Source organism: Caloenas nicobarica, chromosome 6 (genome assembly GCF_036013445.1).
Source record: "Caloenas nicobarica isolate bCalNic1 chromosome 6, bCalNic1.hap1, whole genome shotgun sequence".
NCBI classification, from domain to species: domain Eukaryota; kingdom Metazoa; phylum Chordata; class Aves; order Columbiformes; family Columbidae; genus Caloenas; species Caloenas nicobarica.
In genome coordinates, this window is record NC_088250.1 from 8650152 (window position 1) to 8677271 (window position 27120).

The 27120-nt window shown below is 38.8% G+C and overlaps 1 protein-coding gene across 9 annotated transcripts in view; it reads left to right on the forward strand.

Annotated features, from left to right (window-relative positions):
• Positions 1 to 27120, forward strand: part of LRRFIP1 (LRR binding FLII interacting protein 1) — a 111544-nt gene that overhangs the window by 80665 nt on the left and 3759 nt on the right. For 5 of the 9 annotated variants that reach the window (XM_065637200.1, XM_065637201.1, XM_065637206.1 and 2 more), the window contains 9 exons: positions 6068 to 6100; positions 6906 to 7031; positions 8351 to 8422; positions 10567 to 10737; positions 11673 to 11765; positions 12248 to 12340; positions 13518 to 13610; positions 14051 to 14192; positions 15800 to 19290. In XM_065637200.1, the coding sequence (XP_065493272.1) occupies positions 6068 to 6100; positions 6906 to 7031; positions 8351 to 8422; positions 10567 to 10737; positions 11673 to 11765; positions 12248 to 12340; positions 13518 to 13610; positions 14051 to 14192; positions 15800 to 17907 (2931 nt within the window). In that variant the 3' untranslated portion in view covers positions 17908 to 19290. Of the gene's footprint in view, positions 1 to 6067; positions 6101 to 6905; positions 7032 to 8350; positions 8423 to 10566; positions 10738 to 11672; positions 11766 to 12247; positions 12341 to 13517; positions 13611 to 14050; positions 14193 to 15799; positions 19291 to 24232; positions 24280 to 25221; positions 25340 to 25774; positions 25855 to 26505; positions 26611 to 27120 lie in introns of those variants that run through there. The other 4 variants (XM_065637208.1, XM_065637209.1, XM_065637205.1 and 1 more) reach the window with 4 other exon arrangements.

Here is a 27120-nt window from a genome sequence, read left to right on the forward strand (position 1 = left end):
GTTTATATGAGTAGTTTATGTTAGAGCTGTTTTAATATTGCTAACCCCCAAAACCGAGTTGTTCCCTGACTTAATGTATTGAGCCATATGCTTTCTTGATTCTGCTTTATATATCTTTTGGCATTTACACACAAAGATTGGATTCCACATTTACTTTTAAATGGCTGGCAAAGGAGGAAGGTCTGTTGGGTTGAAAAGCTGAGTTTCCAGCATGCTTATGTCACTGGAGAGTGTGATAGTTTACAGAATCCATGTACTGTAATCATGAGTGTTTAACACTGAAGATAAATATTATTGTCTTGTGATTACGGGCATTATGCGTAGATGAGGTTCTTAGGGATGTGGTTTAGAGATGGGCTTGGAAGTGTTAGGTTAACAGTTGGACTCTCTGATCTTAAAGATCTTCTCCAACCAAAATGATTCTATGATTATTAGGCAGAAAAACAAAATAGACCTGTTCCCAAGCCTGACTATCATGAGAAATTAGATATTGAGAATGGAGAATGCTTTAAATTTCTAAATTAAAGCATACAATATCTTATCACTGAAGCCCTTAAACCTTTTCCTAGAATTTTGTTTCCTCCTGTCACTGCTCACTAAACAGTGAGCAAAAAGTGACTGTAGTTTTTCCTGCTGCACACAGTTTTGCCAGCTTGTGTTCTCATTTGTCTTATGTTTGTATTACAGTAAAAGCCAGGATACTTAAACACAACATGCGAATATTTATTTGTCTTAGTATGTATTTTTAAGACTTCAATATATCTGCATTAAGTTTGCTGTTTGATTTTTTTTAATTCATTTTTTTAAAGCAGTGAGTAAATATTTTTCCCATGATCCCCACTAGTAATTATTGTCTGTTTTCCTTGCAGTTTCTGCAGATATGCAAATGTGGGTTTTAATTTTACAGCATTATACTCGATATAAAGTACAGATCTGAAGATTACTGAGAGGAAACATCAGGCCCATGTGTACAGATGGGGTAAATCTTGTGCCTGAGCTAGCAGCATGTTTTGGCTGAGATAAGTTTTTTAGCATGAATTGCTGAATTTTAATTTTTGTTTTAATTAATAAACTACTAGTGAAGAACGATTATTTATACATTTGAAATAGACTCAGAATGCAATAGTATTTACCTGAAGACTTTCTGAGTAAATAAAGGCAAAAAATAATAGGAGAGGGCACATTTTGCTGCCCTGAGATGATGTTTTTTTGTATTAACTCTCTCCCTTCTTGTGGAGCCTCCGAGGGCAGAAGGGCACGGGCTGGTGTGCAGCCCGGCCAGGAGGGCTGGCACCGACGGCAGCGTGGTCCTGCAAAGTGCAAGACTGAAGATGCAAGTCCTCAGGTCACACATTAATACACAGTTGTGAATGGCTTTTTTCTTCATTTGAAGAAGCTGATCATGTTCTCACCAGCAATAAAACGAAGACAGTCAGACTTAATTTTCATGGAAGCAGTTATCTGTGCTAAAGCTTTGCATTCTGTCCTCTGTGCTTAGGGTTTTATTATACGATGGGCTTGTATCCTGGCCTGGGCACTGGCAGCCTGGTTGTGCTTTCGACCCCTCCAGAGTGAGGATTTGCTGCAGTGCTAACTTGCATTTCAGAGACTGATAAGTTTGTTTAAGCAATGACGTTTGGCATAACACTCATTCCTGAGCGAGGGCAATTCTGACAAATCCACTTCAGACCTGACAAAGTTCAGCAGTGGTTTTCCCCTGCTGACTTTTAAAGGCTTATTGCTAATTGCTGGTGTTAGGGAGGCTCTCGTTGGAAAAACACACCAGGAACTCTGTGTTCCTGCCTGCCCCAGCCCAGCCCATCAGACTGGTAAGATGGGGTTTGTAGGAGGGGTTATATTGGCTGCAGTACTTCTTGGTTTTTAATTCCAGTTTTTGTGTACCATCCTGTGTTCAGGACTACCTGTTGTTTTTCTTCCCTGTGGGCCATATTTCCATTTCAAAATGTGCTGTACTACTTTAAGAGCAGGAAATGATCTTAATTTGATTTGTCACCAAAAAACAACCCCTTGCTTTTATGAGGAAGTTGATCTGAATGCAAGATCTTCGAGCCGAGCAGTGACAGCCACGTACTGAACGCGCTGAAGTTGTTCTCATACCTGAGGGTGATATGTGGTGCTACCCAGCTGCAAGCGTTTCATATTTCCCTTCCTCTCTAACCTTGTTTAGCAAGCTGGAAATTGTACCTTAGTCCTGATTCCTCCATTGATTTAAAGATCTGAGTAGTTTTTTCTCTTTACTTGCAGCTGGGGTGTAATGTTTAAGTGTCCCAGGGTCTCTGGTCCTTTCAGTAGGTATTGGAGCGCATCTTGTTGGATGCACTATGATAATGCTGTGAGGGCTCTAATTTTGGCCTGGACACTCACCAGTGGCAAAGAATTTCAAGGGTTAACCTGCAGAGTAGAAAGAAATACTTTTTCAAACATTATACTAACATGTTTTTATTATCTACGAAAACTAGGCAATATATCCATATATAGGCTTTGGGGATGATTTTGCCCTTGTGAAGTTTCCAGCTGCGGTAAGCCTCTGATATTGCTGACATTTTTGTAACATGGCTCTGGATTTATTCCGAAATCGCTGTCAGAAGAGGCTGAACTCTGATCCCGCTGTACTTATTTTGCAGAGAACAACCTATTCCCCTTGCCAAAACAAAGACGTGCGTGCTGGAGTTCCTCGGAAAATTACTTCCTTTTCCTGCTTTTTTATGCACTCAAGTACAAATTGCCCAAATTGTTGGTGAAGAGGAAGGTAATCAGTGATTAGAGACAGACCCATGCTATTGTAGAAATGAAAAGTGGTACAGTGTGTTAGAAATTAAAGGTCTAGTATCACTAGGTGAATTCCTCTATAGATCTCCTCTTTGAGCAAGTATTCTGTTAGTCCTTATGTTTTTATGTGGGAAAGTCCAAAAGCCAGGATTATTTGTATGAAAAGCCATGCTGAGAATAGTACTGTGGGAGTGGAGAGGTTGTTTTCAATCTATTTAATCATTACCATATTCTTTATCGAATGACAGTACAGAAGGTAAGTATTTTGGACAAGAATTTTTTGCAACTTCAAATAAAAATGAACATTTTTCCCGACCTTTCTCTGATTTCTTACCGGATGAAATGTCAAAGGGCTTGTCGAGGACCCGGTAAAGGCTGAAAACCTGGAGTTCCCTCTGGTGGCTGACAGCTGTTTGAAAGCACGATTTATCTTTTTAAAAGGCTGATACTGTGAATACATTAGTCTAAAGATGAGCAGAATTAAAGCTCTGTAAAATATTAATCTAAAATATACTTCTGTCTTTCTACAAGACACTCTTTACAGCTTTTGGTGTATCAATTCCATGTAACCATAGAATTAAATGCTGCTTGTTTGAGGCTTTTTGCTTAGAAAAGTGTTGTGTAGCAGGAGGCATCTTTGTAAAGAAAGGATACTATGTTAGAATGAGGAATTGGCTTTACTCAAAACAGATTAAATTTTAAAATGTTAATGTTTAAATAAATTGGCAGTGGTAATTACTGTTTTTTAGGAGAAAATGCTGTGAGTGTTCCATTCATGGCACCAAATGGATGTGTGAGAGCATCAGCAGGGAAAATGAAATCTCCTGTATTTTTTTTAAACCGCCTCAATTTTAGGAGTTACTTCATAGCTTTAATTGTTAAAGATTAGGCCACCTCAGAGAATTATTAAAGATTGTTTTGCAATAAATATGTAACAAGCTTCACAGGTGTGGTTATGAGTGTTCTCACTAGAAATGTCCATCGTATGCATGTCTCTCACCACGTTGTCTTCAATGTAAATGGAAGCTTTTATTTGACTCATGTAATGCACCATTAAAACAGCATCAAGATTTGTTTCCTCCTTTATCTCATTAAAAATCGAGGTCACACATTTTTCCAGATAATGGGGGACATTCTGCAAATGGCTGGGGGAAAAGAATATTCTGAGTTGCGCCCTGAACCCATAAGGTAGACTTTGCGAAAGGTTGTACATAGATTTCTGGAAATCGATTTGCGTGTGTGTGTGTCTGCTAATCTCTAGAAGCACACCAATATTTACACTGCTACAACTGTCTCAATAAACAACAACGCAGTGTTTGGCTGGGTTAGAAGGTTCCCAAATCCACCATTTGGAGCTGTCTGGCAGGAGCATAACAGACTATTTGCAAAAGTAGGTTCATCTTGTTTGTTGGTATGAGCTGAAGTATCTGTCTGCATTAGTGACCTTTTCTTATTGCATCCAAATTCAGAGTTTTGGTTTGTTTTTTTTTTTTTCCCTAACTACTTCGTGTATTCACTGTCTTTGCAAAGTTTATATCTAGTGGTTTAAGTCTGGCTTATTTTACTTAGAAGCCCAAGTCTTACATTTTCTTATCACAAATTCCCTATGATTTGCACGATGAGATATATTATTGGTGTAAAAAGCTGATTTGTAATAGGTACCTCTCAATTCTAGGATTATTTTCCTAGGATGCTATGGGTAATATCAAAAATAATGAGTGGGATCATCCACACATTGTACTGTCTAATTAGAAATAAAACCCCTATGCCAAATGTACTGATTGGAAAGAGATGTAGGTTTTGAGTGTGTTTTCAATGAAACTGGGTTTTTTTCAGTCATTTAAAAAGCACTATTCCCTTTGGCTCTTAGGCTCTTGATCTGGGGAAGCTATTAATTTTCAAGAAGTCTTTTGGGTAATCATCTTGACTGGGGTGCTGAATGTTCCCAGAAGTAGTTGATGTGTTCTGGACTTTCCGAGTTCTGCTGAGCTTTTCCTTTAGTTCAGTTTAAGAAAACTTATTTCCATTTTGGATGAAGATACTTATAAAAAGATTATGTGGGTTTTTTTTTTCTTGCTCCCCCCCCCCCCCCCCCCATAACAAAGGGAATAATGATGAAACACTAAGATTTTAGATTTCTGCTCTTGGGAAATTGTATATTTTGTTTGGTTTCAGAGCAGGAAAAAAGTTGATAGGTGGGTTCCCATCAACAGAAAAAAAATAAAATCTGCTCACGTCGTGTGTGGGTTTTGCTCTGTAATTTTCTTTTAAGCATTTAAGCTGTCTATATCCAAGGTAATTTTCTGTACTCCTAAATGGTACTTTGGCTCTGTTTTCTTTCTCTAGACTAGTTTTAGTGCAGGATCTCTCTTCTGATTTAGTAAATTCCAGTGGAGTACTGAAACCATAAAAGCACTGCTTATTTAGACTTTGAACTGGTCCCTGATACTTGACTTGAGTGTCAGTTTTTGTAGTCTCAGCCTTACCTGGATCTTTGCTTGAAGTCTCAGTCACCTTTTGTCTTGAGTGGAGAATACTTGTCAGGGCTTTTAAGCTTCAGAATTTTCTTCTCTTTTTTCTTTTTTTTTCTTTTTTTTTTTTTTCCCATTCTACTTTTGGGAGTCAAGCAGGCACAGTACAGTCCTTCAAGTCTAACTTGGTAACTTGCTTTTTGGAACTTATTTTAGTTAAGGGCTATAAAACTTTAGCTTCAGTAAGCTATGTTGGGCAGGACATCTATTAATTAAAAACTTAACCTCTCTACTTAAGTAAATTGGCATTTGGGGTTCATTTGAGGCATGTTTTAAATTGTTCTAAAGTAAGTAGGAGTAGGTGTATATGTCAGTACAGCAGTTGCATACAGCTGGTTTTATGTCCAGATAAAGACATCTGGGGCTTTAATTTCATGCCCATGTAGGTCTTTGCATTCTTGCATTGTCAACTCATAGATATCAAGTGAAACATTGAAACATTGTGATGTAGAATGGGGTGGGGAGGGGCAGTATTCCTCTGTCTAATAGACTAAATAGATTTTTATCGATAAGTATATTCCGCTTAATTATGTACTGCTTAGAAATTTGACGTGAATGGTCCAGTGTTGTGCCCAGAGATGTGAGCCAGGACACTGCTGTTCCGAGTAAGCTGGCTGCGTTTTGAGTGGATAGAAACTGCTATTGAAGCCTTTTACAGGTTGAAAAATTCCCTTTCTGATATCTTACTGCCTTCGTTTACTTGTCCTTTATTATATAACAATTCATTCTAAATCTTTGTTTTACAGATTGAGGAAAGGCCAGAAAAAGACTTTGAGAAGGTAAGACAGATCTTCTGAATTATTCTGCCAATAGTGCATTCTTAGTGTTCTTTTTGGTAGGTAGAACTCAAAGTGAGTGTACAGAAATCTTCTAGAAAATCCACTGTGGGGCAAAACTTTGAGTTATTTGAGCGTTCTACTACTGCTTTTTTTAAGACAAACTTTTAAACCTCTGTGGTTATTCAGAGGTTAAGTAGTTGACCTTCAATAACAGTTCACTGAAATTGCTTTAGGCTAAGCCACATTAATACTGGTTTTGTTTATTAGATTTAATTACGGTATTATGAAAAAATAAATAGTAATAAAGAGTTGGATAGTGCAGTAGTGAGAAATTGGCTTAATGCAGAACCTTTGGTACACGAGAACAGTTGAAGTGGCTACTGCTGCAGAACAGCTAAACATCCATGAAAGGAGAGGAGCCTGAGGGGTAGTCCAAAGCATCCACAAAATGTATTATTACAAGTTTTGAAAATATCTGGCAAGATATTTTCCTGAAGGCTTTTGTCTAATTTAGAGCTAATACTTAGAAGCTAAGCCATACAAACTCATGTGTCAATAGTGTTTAAATACATCTGATCAACCTTTTCTCATTAGTTTCTCTTGTTAAATCTTGATCGTTTGATTTTTCTTCTTAGAAAGTTACATTTTAATCAAATTTGCATAATGTAGAAGTGCAACGGTTGGTATGTGTATTTTTTTTTAAATGACAAGAAACAAACAAACATGCCCCCCACCAAAACCAACTACAAACCCACAATGCATCTAGAAAAAAACTATAACCATTTTTAACTGTGTGTGATTGTAGGGGGCACGTACTGTTTCAAGTTTATCAGCAGCTACCTTGGCTTCTCTGGGTGGGACTTCTTCACGAAGAGGCAGTGGGGACACATCTATCTCAGCTGATACAGAGGCATCTATTAGAGAAATTAAGGTAAGAAATATTTAAAACCATCATAAATTGTTAGGAATCGGTCTCTTAACTATGGCTCCTTTGATCAGAAGGTTTTTATGCCTTGCATTTAATAAATTAATAAACTATGATGACACGAAAGTAGTGCTGATGTTCCCATTACTGACTAGAAATCAGCAGTAAGAATTGGGACTGACAGGCTAATACTAACTAGGACTGTCTCTTGCATTGTTATTAAATAGACTGATATTATCTCAATGGTATTATTAGATATGCTTTAGACTTCTTTTCAAATGTGAAACTCTTGTGTCTCCCCCTTTTGGCAGTTCTGACAAAATGAATTATGTGCTGTAAATGAAAAGTGAAGAGCTTTATTGGAGAGATGCTGCTGGGAAGCTAGTGTGTATTGCAGGAATATTTGGGTAAAGTCCTATGGTATACGAAAAGAGATCAGACTGATCATAATATACACATCCTAACCTAATGAAATAGGAAATGGACTCAATATAAGTGGGATTGAAATAATGCAAGAAGTACCACACGTGCTGGATGCTGGGGAACAGGCTGTATTTTGTAATCTTAATTTGTGATTCCATGAAGTTAAGATCATTTGAATAGCAAATAGCTGTGCAATCCAGTGTTGGTATCATTGAGTGCTAGTCTGGGTAGTCCACTGCTAAATTGTTTTTTGTAATCAGTTTTTTTAATGCTCTATTCTGAAGACTATTGTAAAATGAGAAATCCGAATTCTGTTAACTTTCATGCATACAATTTATAACACTTCTGAAATTACAGCCAGTTAAAACATGTGGAATTCATATTAGGACCTCAGATACAAGCAGGTCTGTCTGAGTTTCAGCACTATAAAATAGCTGAAAGAGCCATTTGGTGGTGACCAAGGACAAAAGAGGAGAGAGACTGTGAAATAGGACTTATAATTAAATTTAGTGTGACGGATGGTTTGCATACAGTCTTTCCCACATCTCTAGTATAGCTCATATTTCAGACTTGCTTTGGCAAAGAGGGTGATAATGAGTGAAATAGGTAGAAATGGGCTGTGTGGTTGGAGTGTGTAATTGTTGGAGGCTTTGAAGCTGGGTGTGCATCTTGTCCTTAACGTTGAGGATTTCATTTTTTCCAGTCAAGAAGAGCAGAATTAGCATAAACTCATCACCAAGAAATCTCACTGTCCAACAAGGCTTCAGGTTAGGATCAGATGGCTTAGCCCGTGTGGTAGAAATACTTAAATGATAATTTTCAATACTTGCTTTTCCCTGTCAGCCGCGCTTCTTCCCATTAGTTTCAGTGGCATCATTTGCTTTTCTTACCATTTCTCTCAGGATATCTATGAGTTAAAGGACCAGATTCAGGATATAGAAGGCAAATACATGCAGGGACTGAAAGAAATGAAGGTACTGGTTTGCTGCAGACTGGGAGTGTGATCATTAACACCACCTAAACATTCAGAGAATCGGTCTGAGACCGAGAACTGACCTTGCATGCTTTCTGCTGGGAGGGGTTGCAAACTGTGTGAAAAGCATTTCATTAACTGGAAAAGTGTCTGCTCTGACCTTGATTGATTGTGGTGAGAAATGCTTCCAAATGTTAACTGAAAGGCTGCTGATTACCATTGCATGTTGTCCTTGCTGTTTTGAGAAGGTAATCATTTTGCTAGCAAATAAAAATTATTAGGGTTTTTTTATAGTTTCCGAATCCAAGAAGCCTCCCAATACTGGAAGATAAACTAATGTCCCACAGTGCTACGAAAAATGGGAGTTTAAAAGCTTGTATGTTTTTATTTTGATAAGGTCCAGCATGCCTTTGGGAAGTTGTGCATGCGAGGTGGTGATTAGCAGTTTGGTTTCACATTTAGATCACACAAGACAGCCTTAAACAATTATTGTAGCAAACTTTCATGTAACAAGGCGTTTTACGTGAAGAATGAATGCTCACACCAGTTCATGAAGACATGAGTTCTGGTGCAACAACTAACTTGTGCATCCCCATACCACCACCTGAGAAGTGAGCAGCAACATGAGCTGCATTTTTTGGAAAAGGCAGTCTTGCAAATGTATACCTAGACATCCAGGCATATAATGTAACATTTAGCAACATTAATTGCTGACTATGTGGTTGGCTCAATGCTGTGACAGGTAAAGATGCTGCCATCTGGAGTTCTCAGTGGAAAAACAGTAGTTTGGCCCTTTTTCTGTAAAACCTGCTTGGTGTTTTTTTTTTCCCTGATCACTGTGTAGCAAAATAACAAACTGCATTAAAAATGTAGGTCTTATTTGTGTCCCTTACACTGCCTTTTGTGGTGATTTGTACTTCAGCCACACTCCTTGATGCTAAGAAAACAAAACATAGCATGCTGAAGGAGTGGTGCGGCAATTAACTTCTTACTTGCATATACTTCCTTTTCACCTAATTTCTGAGATTTAATCTTTCCTGCATTTCCAAATCCTGGCTGCTTTCCTTTGCTTGGTATTTCATATTCTTGGTCTGGAAAGTGCACCAAAAAACCATTTGGGTTTGGAACTGTACAAAGTTATGTCCTTAAAGACAAATTCTCTGATTTGCCAATAGAAAGGTGAACTAAACTGATTCAAACTTAATTTTGTCATCAGCTCACCACTATCATCCCCAGTTCTGTTGACTGAATGAAAAGGGAAGTATATGAAACTCACCTGTGCTTTAGATGTAATTATTGGAATTACTTAAGTTCCCAGAGAAATTGCTTGATCTGTACACTAAAATGTTGACGTAAGCGTGCTCGTTGTTTTCATATTTGCACTGTTTTGTTTATTTTTATTGCTGTATTAAAATCAAACACTGCAAAGTTTGACTGCACAACATGGAAAATGATCCCGATCTTTATTTTGCTGTCATCTGTTGTTAAAAATACCTCAGTATCTTATATTCAGGTCAAGCTGATAGAAGAGGTTTTCAATACCCTGGGAATTGTCTTACAGAGTACATTTGTAAAGAAGGGATGTGATATAGGAAACCTAATGAAAAATGATACATCAGGTCACAAAAGCTGCAGCTTTTTCATGGCAAATTCTAATTCCTGAGTCAGTATATTTAGTGGTTCCCACACTGCAGTGATCCCGGAAATTTGTGTGAAGTGGCTGTCAAACTGTCTTAATTTAGGGCATCTAAAATGATCTTAAATCAAGGCCAGTTTACCTTTAAAAAAAAAAAAATTGACTCATCATCTTCAGCAGCTACTTTGAGCTGCCAGTGTGCAGGGCCGGGGGAGGACGGAGAAGGAAAAAAACTGAGACGGCAGCAGCTGAAGCAGCAGAGAACAGGAAACATTTTTTTCTGTCCTGAGGTAAGGTTCCTTGCTTGTAAACAGATGTCCGGTAGGAGCACAGGGAGGTTATCCTCACCTTGGGACACTTGGTAAGCCTCTCTAGCACATGATTAGCACTGGTTTCCATAGGAGTACTCAGCATGCTTGTGGTTTAGTACTTAATTTTCTTGTTGAAGGTCTTGGTTGGCAAAGTGTCTTTTATAACTGACTCTGACTGTGGTTGCTTATTCTTTGCAGGACTCTCTAGCCGAAGTTGAAGAGAAATACAAAAAAGCTATGGTGTCAAATGCTCAACTAGACAATGAAAAAACAAATTTCATGTACCAAGTAGATACCCTGAAGGATGCGCTCTTAGAGTTAGAAGAACAGCTGGCAGAATCCAGGCGGCAATATGAAGAAAAAAGTAAAGTATGTATACAGCTATGGCATGTTATTTAACGGGGAAAGATTAGGGGGGAGACATGGAGACCAAATACACAAATTTGGGGAGGAGGCAACCAAATTACTATTCAAGATTTTAAATAAGTTATTGTTTTAATTACTTGTTAAAGCAAGTGAAATAGCAGCATATTTTATGGTTGTGATCATACAAATGGGAATCTTCTCTAAGCTTCTGTCTTACAAAGCAATTTCTGAAGAAGTGAATAAATGTTTTATATGGTAAAGCTATACTGACATTACCACATCATTTTATATTCCATCTTTAAAGTATATTCAGAGGGTTTGTTCGTGTGACTTCTGGAGTATTTTTACACACAGAGGTCTCTTCACAAGGCCCGTTGGGGAGTTGTGCAGTTTATATAGTTAAAGCAGCTACGTGGTTGAGAGTTAAGTTTTAAAAGAGTTCAATGTCTGACAGCTAGTGAGTTGGTGTTAAACAATAAAGCTGTGGCTTGTGTTAGCTTTTCAGAACTGGCTTCTTAGCTTGAGGCATTTCACTATAGTGTACTTCAAAAGCACATAGTTCCTGGAATATACAGTGTGGGTTTTGTTTTTAAAGTCCACAATGTCTAGATAACTTTCAGTACATGGCTCTGTGGAAGGAGTGGGTTAAATTCCCATCTGCTCATCTGCAAAATCTGTAGGACTTGAGTGTAAAAACCAGCTTGCTGTTCAGTTTATGAAGCTGGCTAAATGATGTCTGTCACTTCCATATTTGATGGAAAAACAAGATATTTCTTGGAAAAACAAGATAATTGTATTTTGGGAGACCGTGATTAGAGGAATATTCAAGAATTACATAGCAGTAAGCATTTTCTTTGTGGTTGGGCATATTTTCTTTTTCTTTCGTGGAATGCTATTTTTTATCAATAAGAATGTAATTAGTATTTCATTATTCATAGGAATTTGAGAGGGAGAAGCATGCTCATAGCATATTGCAATTTCAGTTCAAGGAAATCAAGGAGGCTTTGAAGCAAAGAGAAGAAATGCTTGCAGTAAGTAACTTTTTTTTAATGTCGTCTTTGATTGGTATGCTCCCAGTTAGCAGGAGTGTAGAAGGTGAGGTATAGAGAATTTTATTCTCTACTGAAGTTTCTCACGTGAAGAAATACTAGTATTTCAGGCCAAACAGGTTCAGAGCTGACTATTAGAGATAGTCCTTTCATAAGTATTATCTGAAGTTGGACTTCCGGTTTTGCCTTGTCCATAATATGAAATAAGCTGTGTTTCGGACAGCTGTTTGTGGAGATGCAGAGGAAACTGATGGAACCGTCCGACTTGTTATTAGTCATCTCGTGGATAGTTAAGATTATCTTCAGGAGTGTAGGTTTCATTGAGATGTCAGGAACTCTGGAACTGCATGTAGATACTCTTTAGCACCCAATTTTTTTTCATTCTGTGGCACCACTGCAATCTTAACCTTCTTTGTTAACCTGTTACCTGCTTTCTGTCTCCTTGTTTTCCTCCTGTCTCTCAGGAAATCCAGCAGCTGCAACAGAAACAGCAGAGCTATGTCAGGGAAATCTCTGATCTTCAGGAGACAATAGAGTGGAAAGACAAAAAAATAGGGGTAGGACTGTCAACTCCTGAAATGTGTTCAGAGTGGCACTGTTGTTTTCGAGCTGATCCTGCTTCTGCAAACCCTCATGAATAAAATACTCCCTAGTGACTTTGCTTGGTGTGGCTGTTTTACTATATTAGCAGTAAACTAGCAAATAGCAGATTTTGTCTTTGCCAGTATCATAAAATCCAAGAAAAACTCAGCAGCTGGTCTGATTTCAAGGCCTAGGATAATTTACTTGCTGTGGTGCACCATTTGTATTTGCCATACTGAGAAAGGAAGTGCTATTTATAATGCAACTCCATCAGCACTGAATTTTTGCTTGTTCAGATTTGATCTGCAGACTGAGCAGAAACTGGAGTGTAATGCAGAAGCAAGAGCTATTTATGGGTTATTGGGATGAAAGTCTCCCTTGCTTCTAATGCCTTCCCACCACCCCTATCAAAGCCAAATGGAAACCCACTCTTCAAGAAAAGCATAGCTTGCTTTTCTAACAATGAGCACTGACTTGCTGAATATAGAAGGAGAAAGAAATCTGACAACTTGCCCGTGCTTGACATGTCCAATAATTTGTAGCAATTTGAAACTCAAAATTTTCTGATTTTTGTTACTGTTCTATTTATATATTTTAATAGAAATATTGGGGCAGGTTCAGTAGCACAGTGTGCATTTGCACATGGTACATCCCCGTCTAAAGATGACTTACTGGCTGCTTTCAAATTAAGTGAAATGTGCTGCACTCATCGTGGTAACTCATGGAATGAAAAGACTATTAAAATCTGCTGGGCCTGCTTTCCTGTTGTTCAGTGAACACATGGGAATTGCCCTGTGTCTTCAGTGTGCACTTTGAAGTAATATGGAGCTGAATTAACTTGTTTAGCAGAAAGAAGGAAAAGTGGATCCTCATTTTAAGGATTCCTAGTGAAGGATTGGGCTCTGAATGTCTTTAGTAGGAATTCCAGGTTATTGAATAAGCTGTGCATTTCTTGGATTTGAAGTTTATCTGTGTGTATGTAAACTTGGTCCTATGATCTGTAAACTTTACCTTTTTCGTACATGCCACTTCCATGAATCTCTGAATATCTTAAATCTACTCATTCTTGTTTACACTTGCTTTTCATGGTCTTTACTTGTCTTCCTTCCTTTCTTCACGTCTCCTCGCCCCCTGTCTGTGTTGGGAACTCAGGCATTAGAGAGGCAGAAAGATTTCTTTGATTCCATAAGGAGTGAGCGGGATGACCTTAGAGATGAAGTGGTTGTGCTGAAGGAGCAACTGAAGGTATGCAAGAGGAATAAAAGAAACTCGTATTCAACTGCTGACCTTTTCCTCCTGTACATTTTTGCAGAAAAAATTCAATGTTAATGTAGCTCAGCAGCAAGAACTCTATTTTCATGTTGCCTCAAAGTTGCCATTTCAGGAATTTTCTACATAAAGTCCTTCCCCCTAATATTTACTGTGAGCCTTTAATATAGATGACAGTAATTAAGTGGTTGCTTTTGTAGGAGATGCTTTTCTGAGGAACATTTTATGCAGCAGATCTATGTTAAAAAACAAACAAAACCCAACAACTGAGATCTGTAATATTCTGTGCTCATTTCTGACTTCTAGCAATGTTTAACGGAACAATTGAAGCAATTGTTTATCCAGGACAAGAAACCTGAACAATCCTCCCAGTTCTGAGCAGCAGGCTCTAAAGCATTGCTTTTGCTTCTCTACAGAAACATGGAATAATCCCAGACTCTGATGTAGCCACCAACGGGGAGACATCAGACATTCTTGATAATGAAAGACACTTGGATTCTTCTACAACTGTTCCAGGCACAACTCAGGTGTTAAAGACAGGAGGGGACGGGGCACTTGGTAAGTGCTGTATATCCTTTCATATCTTTCTGTCTGTCCATTCATTCATCTTTGCTCGGAGTTGGGGCATTTGTTAGCGGGACAATTAACACATCACGCAGCATGCTACTTGTCAAATCACTTCCTATGCATTTTTCTGCTTAATATTTATTATCACTTCAAGTATGTTGTGCAGTTTCCTGCAAAGGCAGATTTCATTTCCCATTCAGGGCAACAGAGGACGAGAATACAAACATTACATTACAGATAAGTAGCAATAATTCAGATTACTATTTAAACCCTGCTTTTGAAAATTGTCCCAGAATAATCCTACTGTTGTTCAATATTTTTCAGCACATATCTTAGAGTCAGAAAAACAGCATTTTAGTTTCCTATAAAGAACTTCAATGTTGGTTCATTTATACACCTGGGAACTGTAAGTGTCTGCTGAACAACAGTGCTGGGCACTGTGGAATCACACTAATGTACAAATTAATTTTCTTGGTATCTAATACTATTGAGCAGTTCATTCTAACACTTCAACATTTTTACTTGTTATAACAGGATTATTGCTGTTAAATTCAAAGAATATAACTCTGAGATGCATAGTGTTGAGGAGAAATCTGGTTGGCAAAACCATTCTTCTTACAGAGTTGTTTGTAATGACTGGCCACTCAGAGAACTTTTATACTAGTGGAAGGAAAGGAAATAATATTATTTTTTCTCCTGTTCTTGTTCTAAATGAACATACTAATAAATAGCAACGGGCAGCCAACCGTTTCAAGTGCAAGTTATCTTGCTTTTAGCTGTTGGCTGCTTTTTCCTCACTCAGTTTTTGTGCGGAAATAATTTGGAACACCAAAGCCAAGGTAAGGGTGTGGTTTTGAATTTAATATGTTTTCTGTCTTTCCTTATTCTGTTGTTTTTGGAAACAGGTACAACATAGACCCAAAAGCTAACTGCTGAAACAGCAAACACTGTTGTTCTAATACCTTTCTAATACCTTCATCCCTCTGAGTGGATGAAGTGGCTTTGAAAGGCACAGAGTACCTGAGCTTTGGTCTGTGTTGGTAATGTTAAACAGCTGAAGCATTTGCTTGCCTATCAATTTTGCATTCAGTGTTTGTCATACGCAGTGATGATACTTGTTTATTGTGCTTAGGAGTAAATTATTACTGAATAATCCTTGATTACTTCCTTATAATGGCATCAGACACACACTCTTGCATGCATAGAGTGCTGTTAGGATTAAAGTTGCAGATAATATTGCTGAGAAAAAACAATCTTTACTGTTAGTGCTACATCTGCAAGTATTACTGTTAAAATGCACTGCTTGAAACAGTTGTCCTCATCTACAAAAGCTGTAATTCACACAGCCAAGAGCATAAATCTTTTACTTTACAAAAACACAAGCCAGCACCAAAGACTTCTTGCTTTGAGAGGGTGGTGGTGATTTTCACTGATCAAAAACCCCAAGCTCTTACTAATTCAATTGCTGCTTTGCCTCACGTAATTGGCAAAAGCTGATCTTTTATTAACCTGTTCTTTGATTCATTCTCTTTCGGGTTTTAAGCGGGGAGGTAAGTGCTATGGGTGTGGTCCCTTCAACTTTCTCAATGGTCTTTTAGGCAAAGCCAATGAAGTGGACATGAAAAATGAGATTTTGGAGGATGTGGGGAAAAAAGAAATCTTGCAGAATACTGAGCGTGAGGAACACAAAGAGGAGTCTGAGGAGCAGGAAGTACAGACATTGCATGCTGATGAAAATGCTCAGGCAGAAAAAATGGTTGAAGAATGTGATGCCCTGTCAACGTTGATGTTACCAGATAGTAAGTTTACAGAACAACCTCAAAGCCATACAGAACATGTATCAGGGAGTGCATCTTCAAACAGTGATAGTGACACAGATGATTTAAGAAAGGAGACCAAGTCCACAGGCACAGCAGCCCAACAGCCTGTTAGTACAGAGGCTGAACACCATGACTTAAATGCAAGGGTGAATCAAGACTTGGAGGTGGACTCTCTGCAAGGTCATCAGGTTTTTGAGACTCCTCAGGAGATGCCTAACATCTTAAGTACAGACCATGAACTGGACAAAGCTGCACCTGAACAGGAAGAACAAGAGCATCTTAAAACTAGCCATAGCCTGAGTGACAATGAAATGGATCGGGAAGCCGACGTTACCAGTGAGAGCTGCGAGTTGGTTTCTAACCAGGCAGGGCTAGCAGAGGTTACAGTAGGAGGCTCGCTTAGTGAAGAGATAAATGTGGAGAGTCATGCTGAGGGACTCCAGGACTCAGAAGAAAGTCCTGAAAGCAAAGTTACAAATGTCTTGGAGGAAGGGCTTGTTGAAAGCAAAGACTGTGCTGATGGAAGAACACAAAAAACAGGAGGTGATAGAGCTGAAAAAGCAAATGAGGTTGGGAGTGCAGTTCAGGGTCAGACGAGTGAAATGGAGTCTGTGGGTTTGGAGGGAACGGAGTCATGTGAAAGTGATGTCCCAGCAAATACAAGTGAGAAGGAAGACAGTGGAGATCAGGCCCACATCCAAGCAGTTTCTTCAGAGGGTAGTCCTTCCGCATCATCAGAGGAAAAAAATATGCAAGATAAAACTGAACTTGAAAATGCTGTGGCTGAGAAGGATGGACAGAAGGAAGTAGTAATGGAAGAGCTGGGGATGTGTTCAGATTCTGCAGAAACAGGCGAGCAAGATAAGGCATCTGCGGAGGCTGTAGGCTGTTCTACTGAGGGAAAAGGAAACATACTGGAGCAGGCAGAGCCAGACACAGATGTTGTGAAAGAGGTGAGGAGTCAGGAAGCCAGTTTAGACCCAAGTCTTTTAGATGACAAAATTAAAGATTCAGAATTGGAAACAGGGGATGAGTCTGGGAAAGGAAAGGAAAGTAGGACAGAATGGATAGAAGATTTAAAGCCAAATGTAGAAGATCAAATGGTTCAGTGTAGTGAAGAAACAACAGGTGATACAGTGGAAGAGAAAAGTATTCCTTTAGAAGGTGAAGTGCAGAATGTAGTTAAACAAGAGGAAGGTGAATCTAAAGAGAAGTTAACTGTAGATGTTAGTGTAACTACTGAAAACAAAGTTGATAAAGAAACACTGAAAGAAAATGAGCAAGAGTTAGAGCTTGCAGACCACCATGGTGGTGGATTTGCTTCTAAGGAAGGTGCAGATAATTCCCTGACACAGAGAGCTGAGCAGGATGAAAATGCTAGTGAGCAAGTTAAACTGGAGGATCAAGCAGATGAAAGACAGGAAGATGATGGTGATGCATTTGATTTTGATGAAGAGTCAAAACAGATACTAGAAACTGAGGGAAAATGTGATGGAGATAAAGCCGATACACAGAAAGAAGAGGGCGATGGGAACAGCGCTGTGGGAAAAACTGACCAAATGGACAAAGCTGGAGAAGGAACAGACAAAATAGAAACCGAAGCTGCCTTGACTGCAGATGACAGCTTCCAGCATAAAAAAGGAGATGAGCCTGAAGAAACAGGGCACTTGCAAGAGGAAGCGTCGTGGAAAACTGATGAGAAGACCGATGTGATAGAAGATGAAATCAAAGCATCAGATTCTAATAAAGTGGAAAAAATAGAAGATGAAGATGTTTCAGAACAGGATTTGGAAAGTGCTAGCAATAACAAGGATGAAAGCAAGGAGGATTTGCAGGGTGGCAGAAGGAGTAAGGGTAGATCCAGAGATGACTGTACAATATCCTAAGCTGAAAATCTGAAGACTACACAGGTTACATGCCATTTGATCAGTCCCAGTACAGAAGCATGCACTTTGCACAATACATCAGGCCCTAGGAATGCTCTAAAGGTTTTTTCTTTGTAGGTAACTCTCATCATAACATGTTATGTAAGTGGTAATGATGCAAGTATTAAGTTACTCACCGATGTACCCAGCCACAATAGATCATGTGTGGGTTTTTGCTGTGTCTCAGGTTTAAAGTTTATCACCAAAAGAGCAAGCTTTCACAAATCGACTATCTTGCAATTAAAGTACTTTTAGTGTGGAAAACTGCTACTGAGGAATTTCCGTATTAAATTCTTTTTATTTCTAGCCTAGATGATTGATGTCTTGAATGTACTTATCTGCACTGGATCTATGTGCACCTATGCACATACTTATGTGTACTTATGTGCATTAGATCTACAGTAAGTACATTAACACATCATGAAGGAACTCAGTAGATCAGCAACACTGATCTAATGTTGGAACTTCTTTCTGAATAATTAAAGCCTAGGAACCAATTTTTTCTTTTTTTTTTTTTACTATGGAAAAAGAGAGACTCTCATTCCACTTTGTATTTCTAATACGGCCATATTCCAAAATATAGTTAGATCACTGTGAATCTGCTTAGTCTAAAGGCTGTGAAAGAACAATATACAGGTTTTTTTAAAGTGCAGCATACAGGTCTTAGTTTGCTGAAAGAAATAAATATCTATATGTTTACTTCATCTAGGAACTTTGCACCATAACAGGCCTTTTATACCATGTCTCACATGGATTTATTTTTTCTGAATAAAGTGTCAATACACACTGTAATGCGTGCCTAGGTTTGTACTGTCTCGCTATGAGTATACAAAATATCTATTTTTTCCAAAAAGTTTTTTGTTAAAAATTGCGTTTCCTTACTGCATTATTTTTTGCACACTATGATTCTGGAGGAATGTGTTTATCTCTGAAAAATTCTTACCTCTTCCTTTTTGGAAAGAAGATAACTTTGCATGTCTTAATTCTTGTTGAATATCAGACCAAAGGTGATGATTGTTCTGTATACGAACCCCTGTGCCTTTTCAAAAAGCTGGATTGCTTTGAATTGCTGGCATAAATTAGACACACTGACTCCATTGGAATATTTTTTTCTTGCATCTTTGCTAGTGCTTGGGAGGAAGAACATGTTTTGCATACTTAAAAGTTCATTTAAGTTGTTTTAAGCAATGAATATTCCAAAGGAATGCAAGTTGAGGAGTTGGGTGGCAGGCTATGGAAGCATGTATTTGTGTTGATGTTACAAACAGACTGCAAAATATCAAGATGTATATCAAAATGTACTGAGCTGTATATAATTGAAATAAACATATTTTATACTTTAAATTGCCTGTCCAGAGCACTGTTTATAAACCTGCATAAATATTTATTTAACTCTATATCATTTCAAAAACATTTTTCTGCAGCTTTCTCTGTTAGATTTATTGCATTGTGCTACCTAGCTAGAAGAGCGGTCTTACTAGGAATGGGCAGCCTTGGTGTTTGAGGACCTTTAATAAGTGATGGCACCTGTAACTCTAAACCTGTAACGGGACTGTAAACCTGTAACTCTTTTCATATGGCTTCTCTCCAACTTACAACAGTTCCAGTATGGTTTCTGTAAGTATTAGCAGTTGTTCTTAAGGGTTTACACTAAATGTTAGACTAAAAAGTCACAGATCTTAAAAAGAATCTCTTCTTACTATGTAGCAGTATTTATTTAAAAGATTTGTCTCTGCTATACTTGCAACAATAATATATGGTTTAGTGGTGAAAGTATTTTAAATGTATTTATATTTAAATGTTAAATACACTTAAATATATAAATAAATGTGCTTACTAGGCTTCACCTATACTGGGGGATGGATCTATAAGCAACTCTGAGTTAAATTAGGCACATGCCGGCATTTCCTGTACTTTTCATATGAGTTCATTGCTAATAGACATGCTTCTGCATGGTCGAGGGGGTTAACAATGACCTGATTTTAGCTATCTTTACCCCTTCAGAAAACAAAGAACCTGTAATGACAACTCTAGTCTTAATTGTCCGTGTACCAGCTTTTATTCCACAGTAACTGGGCATCTCTCGGTGAAACCAGGGTAGGAGCAGGAACATGGACAGGCAGTGAAGAAAAGCTGATGCGCTATAAATCCATTCTTGAAAGTGAGCTGCTTGGTACCTCTGGCAGCCGGTCCCTGTCTTCTGGAATTGGGCAAGTACAGTGGAGGAGAAGGTCACAGTCTTCTTTACCTCTTTGGTTTTTGCTTGAGTATATGTACCTTGAGGGATAAATCATCCTGAAGATAAAGGGGACTGCTAGATGTTATATTCCAGACTTAATAATTATATGCCAGCTGGCATTTGAGTGGAATGTGTGGCATAAGAGAGAGAGAGGGACAGTGTCTTGGGAGGAATTCCCAAGAAAAAGAATCTTTGGTAAAGTTACCTAATTGGAAACCACTTTTGGCATTATTCCTGCAATATATAACAGAAAAAGGATAAGAATAAAATCAGCCTTTTTATGAAGTCTAACGTGAAACCAAGAAATCACGAGATGAACTAGCATCCAAATTCATATTTGCTGCTGTTATGTTACCCATTTTGTTTTGAGCAGGGACAGTCTGCTGCTGAGTGCTGCAGTGAGCACTGCTCTCAGTGTCTAAGAGTCTTGTCTTTCGGGATAGCTCCACAGCTACCAATGCTCGCTGGGTTTTTTGTTCAATACCTAGTGGCACATGTAGTGTGTAGCCCAGGTTTGTGCATTCCTGCGAATTCAGAGCTAGCCTGAAATGCTTTCAAAAGCAGCAGCTGAAGAAACTTTTCCCCCCCCCCCCCTTCTTCATCAAGTAATAGTGACAGGCCATGGTCAATATTTGCTTGATTATGGAAAAGAACAGTCCTCCTGTCCCCCTCAAAACTAGCATTGCAAGCTGGTGTCTTCTAAATCCTATGTTTATTCACTGTTCCAACAGCCTGTCCCCAGCAGTATCCCCCCTTCTGAGAAAGAGAGGAATGCATTTCTCAGTATTTGTCGTTGTTTTCTCGTGATCCAAAATAAACTGACAGATGTGGAGAAGGACTGTTGCCCAACCTGCTATTGATCTGACAGTGAGGTTCTTGCAGACTGTTCTGAATAGCTGCTTGGGGCTGCTGCTGTGATTTCATGGGATGCCTACCCACACTCCAAGTACGGTTTAGCCCTCTCATTTGCATCAGTGTTAATTGCTTTCTGGGCCATGCATTGTACAAATGATTCAGGTTAAAACCAGCTGCTTCTCACCACATGCTCCCTTCCAAGTAGGAGGAGACACCAAAGGTCTGTGGCTGATGAGGGGAGATGAGGTCAACTCTGCCATGGAAGCAGCACCCTTGTTAGCAATACCTGGAGGTCATGAGAATAGTCATTTGCTTTACAAACAGGCCTGTACAATAGCAGAAGATGCTGGTAACCACCACCTTTCTGTCCCGTTCTCTCCCAGGCTTTACCAGGGCCCAGCTTCTCCTTCAACCCTCTGTTAAGCTCCTTTGCATATGAAAGTCATGAATCGGTGCAGCAAGTAGCCCGGGAATCATGTTACCCAAGTTAAATTTAAGTGAAATTAATGTCACACTCTAATTATTCACCATAGTGTCTTCCTACGTGAAATAAGGATAGTCACTGTTATGGATGAGAATTGTAATTAGCAGCTTCATGTCCTAATTTGGTAGGTTGCTTTTTTTTCCTGCTCACTTGTTTTCAGGGTCCTCAGATCCTTGATTTGTTGGAAAAACATCTCCTAAATGGAAAAACAAGGTGACTGTACAGAGGTATCTGTTAAAGCTAAAGTAATCTTTCTGTATTAGTGTTGGGTTTTAAGATAAGTGAAACCTAAGAAACCTTCATCTGTACATGCAGAAAACTTCTCTACATAAATGACCATTTTAGCAAACTAATTTTTTCTGTGGTCTTGTAAATCCTGCTGCCACTGCCAGTATGTCATTTGTCCCAGTAGGGTGCACGGGTGTCTGTAATGAGGGAAGAGAAAACTGATGGTGAGGTGGAATTTGAAGGCTCATCCCAAAATGCCAACATCCATTTTGGAGGGAAAGGGGCTGGGGGCAGCTGCTGTGCTTCCTTACTGGAAATGGGAGGAGGTGTCCTTTCTTCAGGCAGTTATATTGCAGCCCACAGCAGTGGTTGTGCTAATCAAAGTCACTTAGCTGTGTGCATGACTCTTATTTGCAGGATCAAGGTGGATTATTTGGCCCTTTGGAGTCAGTTAGTTTGGGTTAATTTTGTAGTGGCCTAGAGGTTTCCTTCTGCATCAGTTCTTGTTCTCTTTCCAGTTCTTAGCAACTTCATTTCTTGATCTTTGCTGACCTGTGCCTCCCAACCCTGTCTCCAAAGTCTGAATATCTTCTGACCTTTCTTTTGCTGTTTGCTCTCCTTGCTTTCTTCCTTGACCTTTATTTTTCTTCTCTTCCTTTCATCTTTTACAGAATTTCTATCTTAAATTTCTTTTCCTTCCCATATAGATATGTGAAATTGTTTGATTATTTTGAAGGGGTTTATGCTTGTAAATTTTTGTTACTCTTGATAGTTTAAAAAATGTGGTTTGTTTATTGTTTTTGTTTTATTTTGTGTGTTTGCTCTTTTTTTTCCCATGTGAATGCTCAGGTGTAACAATGTTGAGTGTGTTACAAATGGCTTAAAAAAAATATAGGACTGGAGGAGGTTCAAAATGAATGCATAGAACTGCTGAACGGGGATGTCACTTTAAGATCTGTATTTGGTTATTGCATCAGAAGCCAAGGTAAAGGTTTTATTCCATGCTCTAAAATGACTGCTGGTATATGGGAACTTGTATACCCAGGAGGGGAATGGCCACATTATTACTAGCTAATGGACTGTAAATGTCTGCCGTATAGAGGGACTTCTGTTTGAAAACTTACAGTTTTCCCTGTGATTTGATTCAATATAGATTCTTTATTCCCTTTACTTCCTGTGTTAACAAGAAAAATGGTGGGCCACGAGACTTTGGCCTGTTCGGGATTTTACAATGAATGAGGGCTACGGTGTGAATATTTTTAAAGCTTTTAAAAAATACTTAAGTCTGTCAACAGAATTTACCTGGTAAAAGCCCACCAGCCTTTTATCTGCAAATTGCTGTCCTTACCTTTACAAAAAAACAACAACAAAAAAAACCACACAACCTTTTTCTTGAGTGACCTTTGGATTTTAACCATTTAATTAACAGCCCAGACCTTAGATGTGGAGTTGAGCTCTGAACACCCACTAGCTTGGTTCTGCACAGGTGACTGCTTGCTGGCAAGGAAGGCAAGCTAAATAAAACTGCAAAAAACATACACATCAATCTTGTGGAGTAAGACTTGCCAGAGGTCAATATATCCTCTTCTAATAAGAATATTTGAATGCTATGTTCCAGTGTGCTTCTATTGAGGTGTACCTGAACACACTAAGGTTGATTAATGAGGTAATTTTAGTGATAAGAAAATCAGAGAATTAAGACTTGTTGCAATACAGTACCTGCTAAAATGCTTTCACATTTTGCACCCTAAATAGGGAAGAAAAAAAAAAAAAGCGATTTTGTTGCCTCTAGTTCGTTTTTTTTCCAGTTGTCTCACTCTGTAGTGTGCACTTTGTTGATGAATGCCACACATGTCCATGTGCTGATCTGTGGCACGTCCAAGTTGAAGTGTGACACAACAGTTGGTCCAGATTGCCCATCACCTGCTTGATGTCTGACCAGGAGAATTGACTGTGAAGGATTAAAAACAAAAAAATGTTTTACCAGACTGCTACATTTGAAACAAAAATAATTTTAATGGTCAAATATTTTTCTGGTCATAATACTGGAGATAACACAAAATGCCATTGCCATGCTGTTTAGTAAAATGAAGATTTAAAGTGCTGAGAATGTGCTTAGCTATGATTACAGGTGTTTACAGTATTTTCATCATGTTAAACTGTAAAGATGTGTGAGATTTTGTGTTGCAGTTGTGTTTGACCCTAGAGTTCTTGCATGCTAACCTAACATAGAAGATTAGCCTCTTTGCATGCAGCTGGGTGCTGCTGCTGCCGTGACAAGCATGTTCTGTGAGAATGACCTAACCTCCCCTGGCTGCAGCCCCTTTCCAGCCCTGGCTGTGGCCTCCTTGCCTGTGGTACGTGCATAACTACCTTCATCAGTAGTTTCGCTAACCTTACCGGTTCGCTCTGGTATCAGATGCGCTCTGAAATGTGCGGCTCTATCAAGTGGGCACTGAACTTTGAGTTTTCTCTTTCAGACAGGCTGAAAAAACTCATTGATGAACGAGAATCCTTACTAGACCAGGTAATCACAAGAAAACTGAAATGCCGTGTGTTTACTAAATCCATCATAAGAATAGTAGAGACTAAAAAAAAAAAACCACAAAACAAAACAAAAATAGCCCTAATGTAACGTATAGAAGAGCAATGCTGTTGCCTTTCAGAATGTGCTGGGTTGCTCTTGCTGAGGACTTACAGCCACTTTATTCTTCCTCTGAAACATTTCTCCTGCCCGTTAACTCAGGATACAGGGGAAGAAAGATGTAACCCACTGTGCCTGTTCCATGTTGCTAATCAGTCACATTCAGTGTCCTCCATCACCTGAAACTCCTTCTCCAGGGCTATTTCTGAAAAATAATGCTTCATATTGGCCAAGCCCAAGGGAAAACCAAATATAAATATGGTCCAGAAATTGTAGAAGCAAATTCTATCTCCAGGAGTAAGCTTTCCCGATTGCTGGGTCTGTGGGCAGTGGGCCATTTGGAAAGAAGTGATGGGGGAATTACAGTAGATGGGTAAATGGCAAAGTAATTATTGCTGGTACCATGATATTCTATAGCAGATAGAAAGCTTATTAAAAAAATGGTAGCTGATCTGTTTCTCTGCAGGATGCTCTATGCTTTCATTTATGGTTTATCTCCCTGACCTTGAGACTTCACACATAGCAAAACTCAGTTTTGGGTTTTTAAGAATGTTTTCTCTGAATGAGCCTACCGATCATTTATGCCTTTTCTAGTAAAACAGTCTTCTTCAACTCATTATGTTTGGTCCTGAACTTACGCATAAGCACTGATACTTAACATATGATGAGTCATTTGCCAAAATAATGTCTAGGAAATTATTTTGTAAATTTTTTTAATTTAGGTTTTTAAAAAACGATTTGTTTTATAATACTTCAGTGAATTTGAGTACTGAGCCACACTTTTCCCTTACAGATTTTAACAACTAATTGTTTTGTGTCCTTCAGGTTAGAAAATTAAAGGGACAACTGGAAGAAAAACAAAAGAATGGCAAGATGGAAAACACACAGTCCGAAGATGAAGTTCTAGAAAATGGGACAGATATGCACATGATTGACCTCCAAAGTGAGCCACATTTTCATTTTAAGAGAAGTTTGTGTCTTGCACGTGAGTGAGAAAATGTATCTGTACAATAACCACATGGCTCTAAGTAAAAATGACCCTTCGGTTCTAAGGGAGCTTCAAACTGGGAGCCAGCCGTGCATCTCTACTAGAGGTGAGGGAACGATTATCCTTTACTTGAACAAGATTGTGGTTGCGGTTGGAAATCTCCCTTTGTGTTCCCCAGGAGAGCTGGGCTGAGTTCCTGGTTAATTTTGCTTTCATAGCGGTCAGAAGGGAATGAGGTGAGACTGGGAACAGCGCCTATCTGCTGGGCACTGTTTTTGACAGAGAGCACGTGCTACCCTGCCGCTGTAGCATGGAAATCTATGACAGACTTGTTAGAAGATGCTGTTGACACTTGTTCTGACATCTCTGATAAATCTGCCATTCTTTTAGGAGATGCCAACAGACAGATCAGCGATCTCAAATTTAAACTAGCAAAGTCTGAGCAAGAGATAACAGCATTGGAGCAGAATGTAAGTTTTTTATTTGTTCTGTTTGCTTATGTCTAGTGAGAACGCAAAGAAAAAGTGTGTTTTATCATATGATAAATGAAATCACGATTACTGTGATTTACCCTTAAGAAGCAGGAGTGTTGGTGCATCAGGGCTATTGGACTTAAGTTATAAAGACTAAAATGCTTTCATTTATGTATGGGAAAGGGTGAGTATATTATTCATATTTACTGAAGGAATAACATTCGAAGACAAAGATATACTGAAAGCACTTACTGAAGTCTTCAGAATGCTTTCTCATGCCTAGCTGTTGACAATTTTAAAGTGACTTCTGGCATGTGATGTAGTGTATATGGATTTTATACAAGACTGTTCAATTTTGACTGTTTGCTCTTGTCCAGAGTCAGTGATTGTCTTGGTAAGATAAATTTAGTCAATAGACTGTATTGTTTGTTGCTGGAAGCATATTAAACATGGGTATGTATAGAAGGTCTGGAGTAAGTTACCATGGCCAAGCTTCATTGGTATTTTTTTTTCCTCAAAATATGCCTTTATTTTACTAAAGAAAAATGAGCATCTCTGTGGTTATTGCTTAACTACTAGTGGAAGAGTAACGCATCGGAGTAACTTCTTGGTACAGCTTTTAATTTTTAAAAAATGCCTTCACTTTAGGTAATACGATTGGAAGGTCAGGTAGCCCGATACAAAACTGCTGCTGAAAATGCTGAAAGAATAGAAGATGAACTGAAAGCAGAGAAGCGCAAACTACAGAGAGAGGTAATTCTGAAGGCGAACTCTCACGGGATTGCAGTCAGCCTACGCTGCCTGGGGAAACTGGTTTATCTGGTGCATTTTAGAGGAGGAACTACCCTTCTTGGCAGAGTAAAGAATAAACACCTTATTTATTGCCTTATTTATTCATTCTAGATGTTTAACCAAACTTTTAGCACTCAAACTGGAGTAACAGTTGCAACTGTGAACTCCCACTGACATCTCACCGTTTCTTCCCTAATTGACTCGTAATGCCTTGCTTTGTGCTGGAGTTGGTTCTCTGGAGCAAACGCAAGTTCTTCCTGTAGAGCTTGAATGTAGAAGCAGCCTTCAAATGCGCAGATTTGCATGCTGCTTTGCAACTCTGAGTGTTCGACATTGATCAAGCTGAAGAACTCCTATTTCTACTTTGCTGTCCTTGTCCTGTGTTGTACTTGAAGGCTTGTTACTTTGGGTGTTACAGCTTCTGGGTTTGTAAATACAAATCATTCGTCTTTTTAGAACACGTGACTCAAA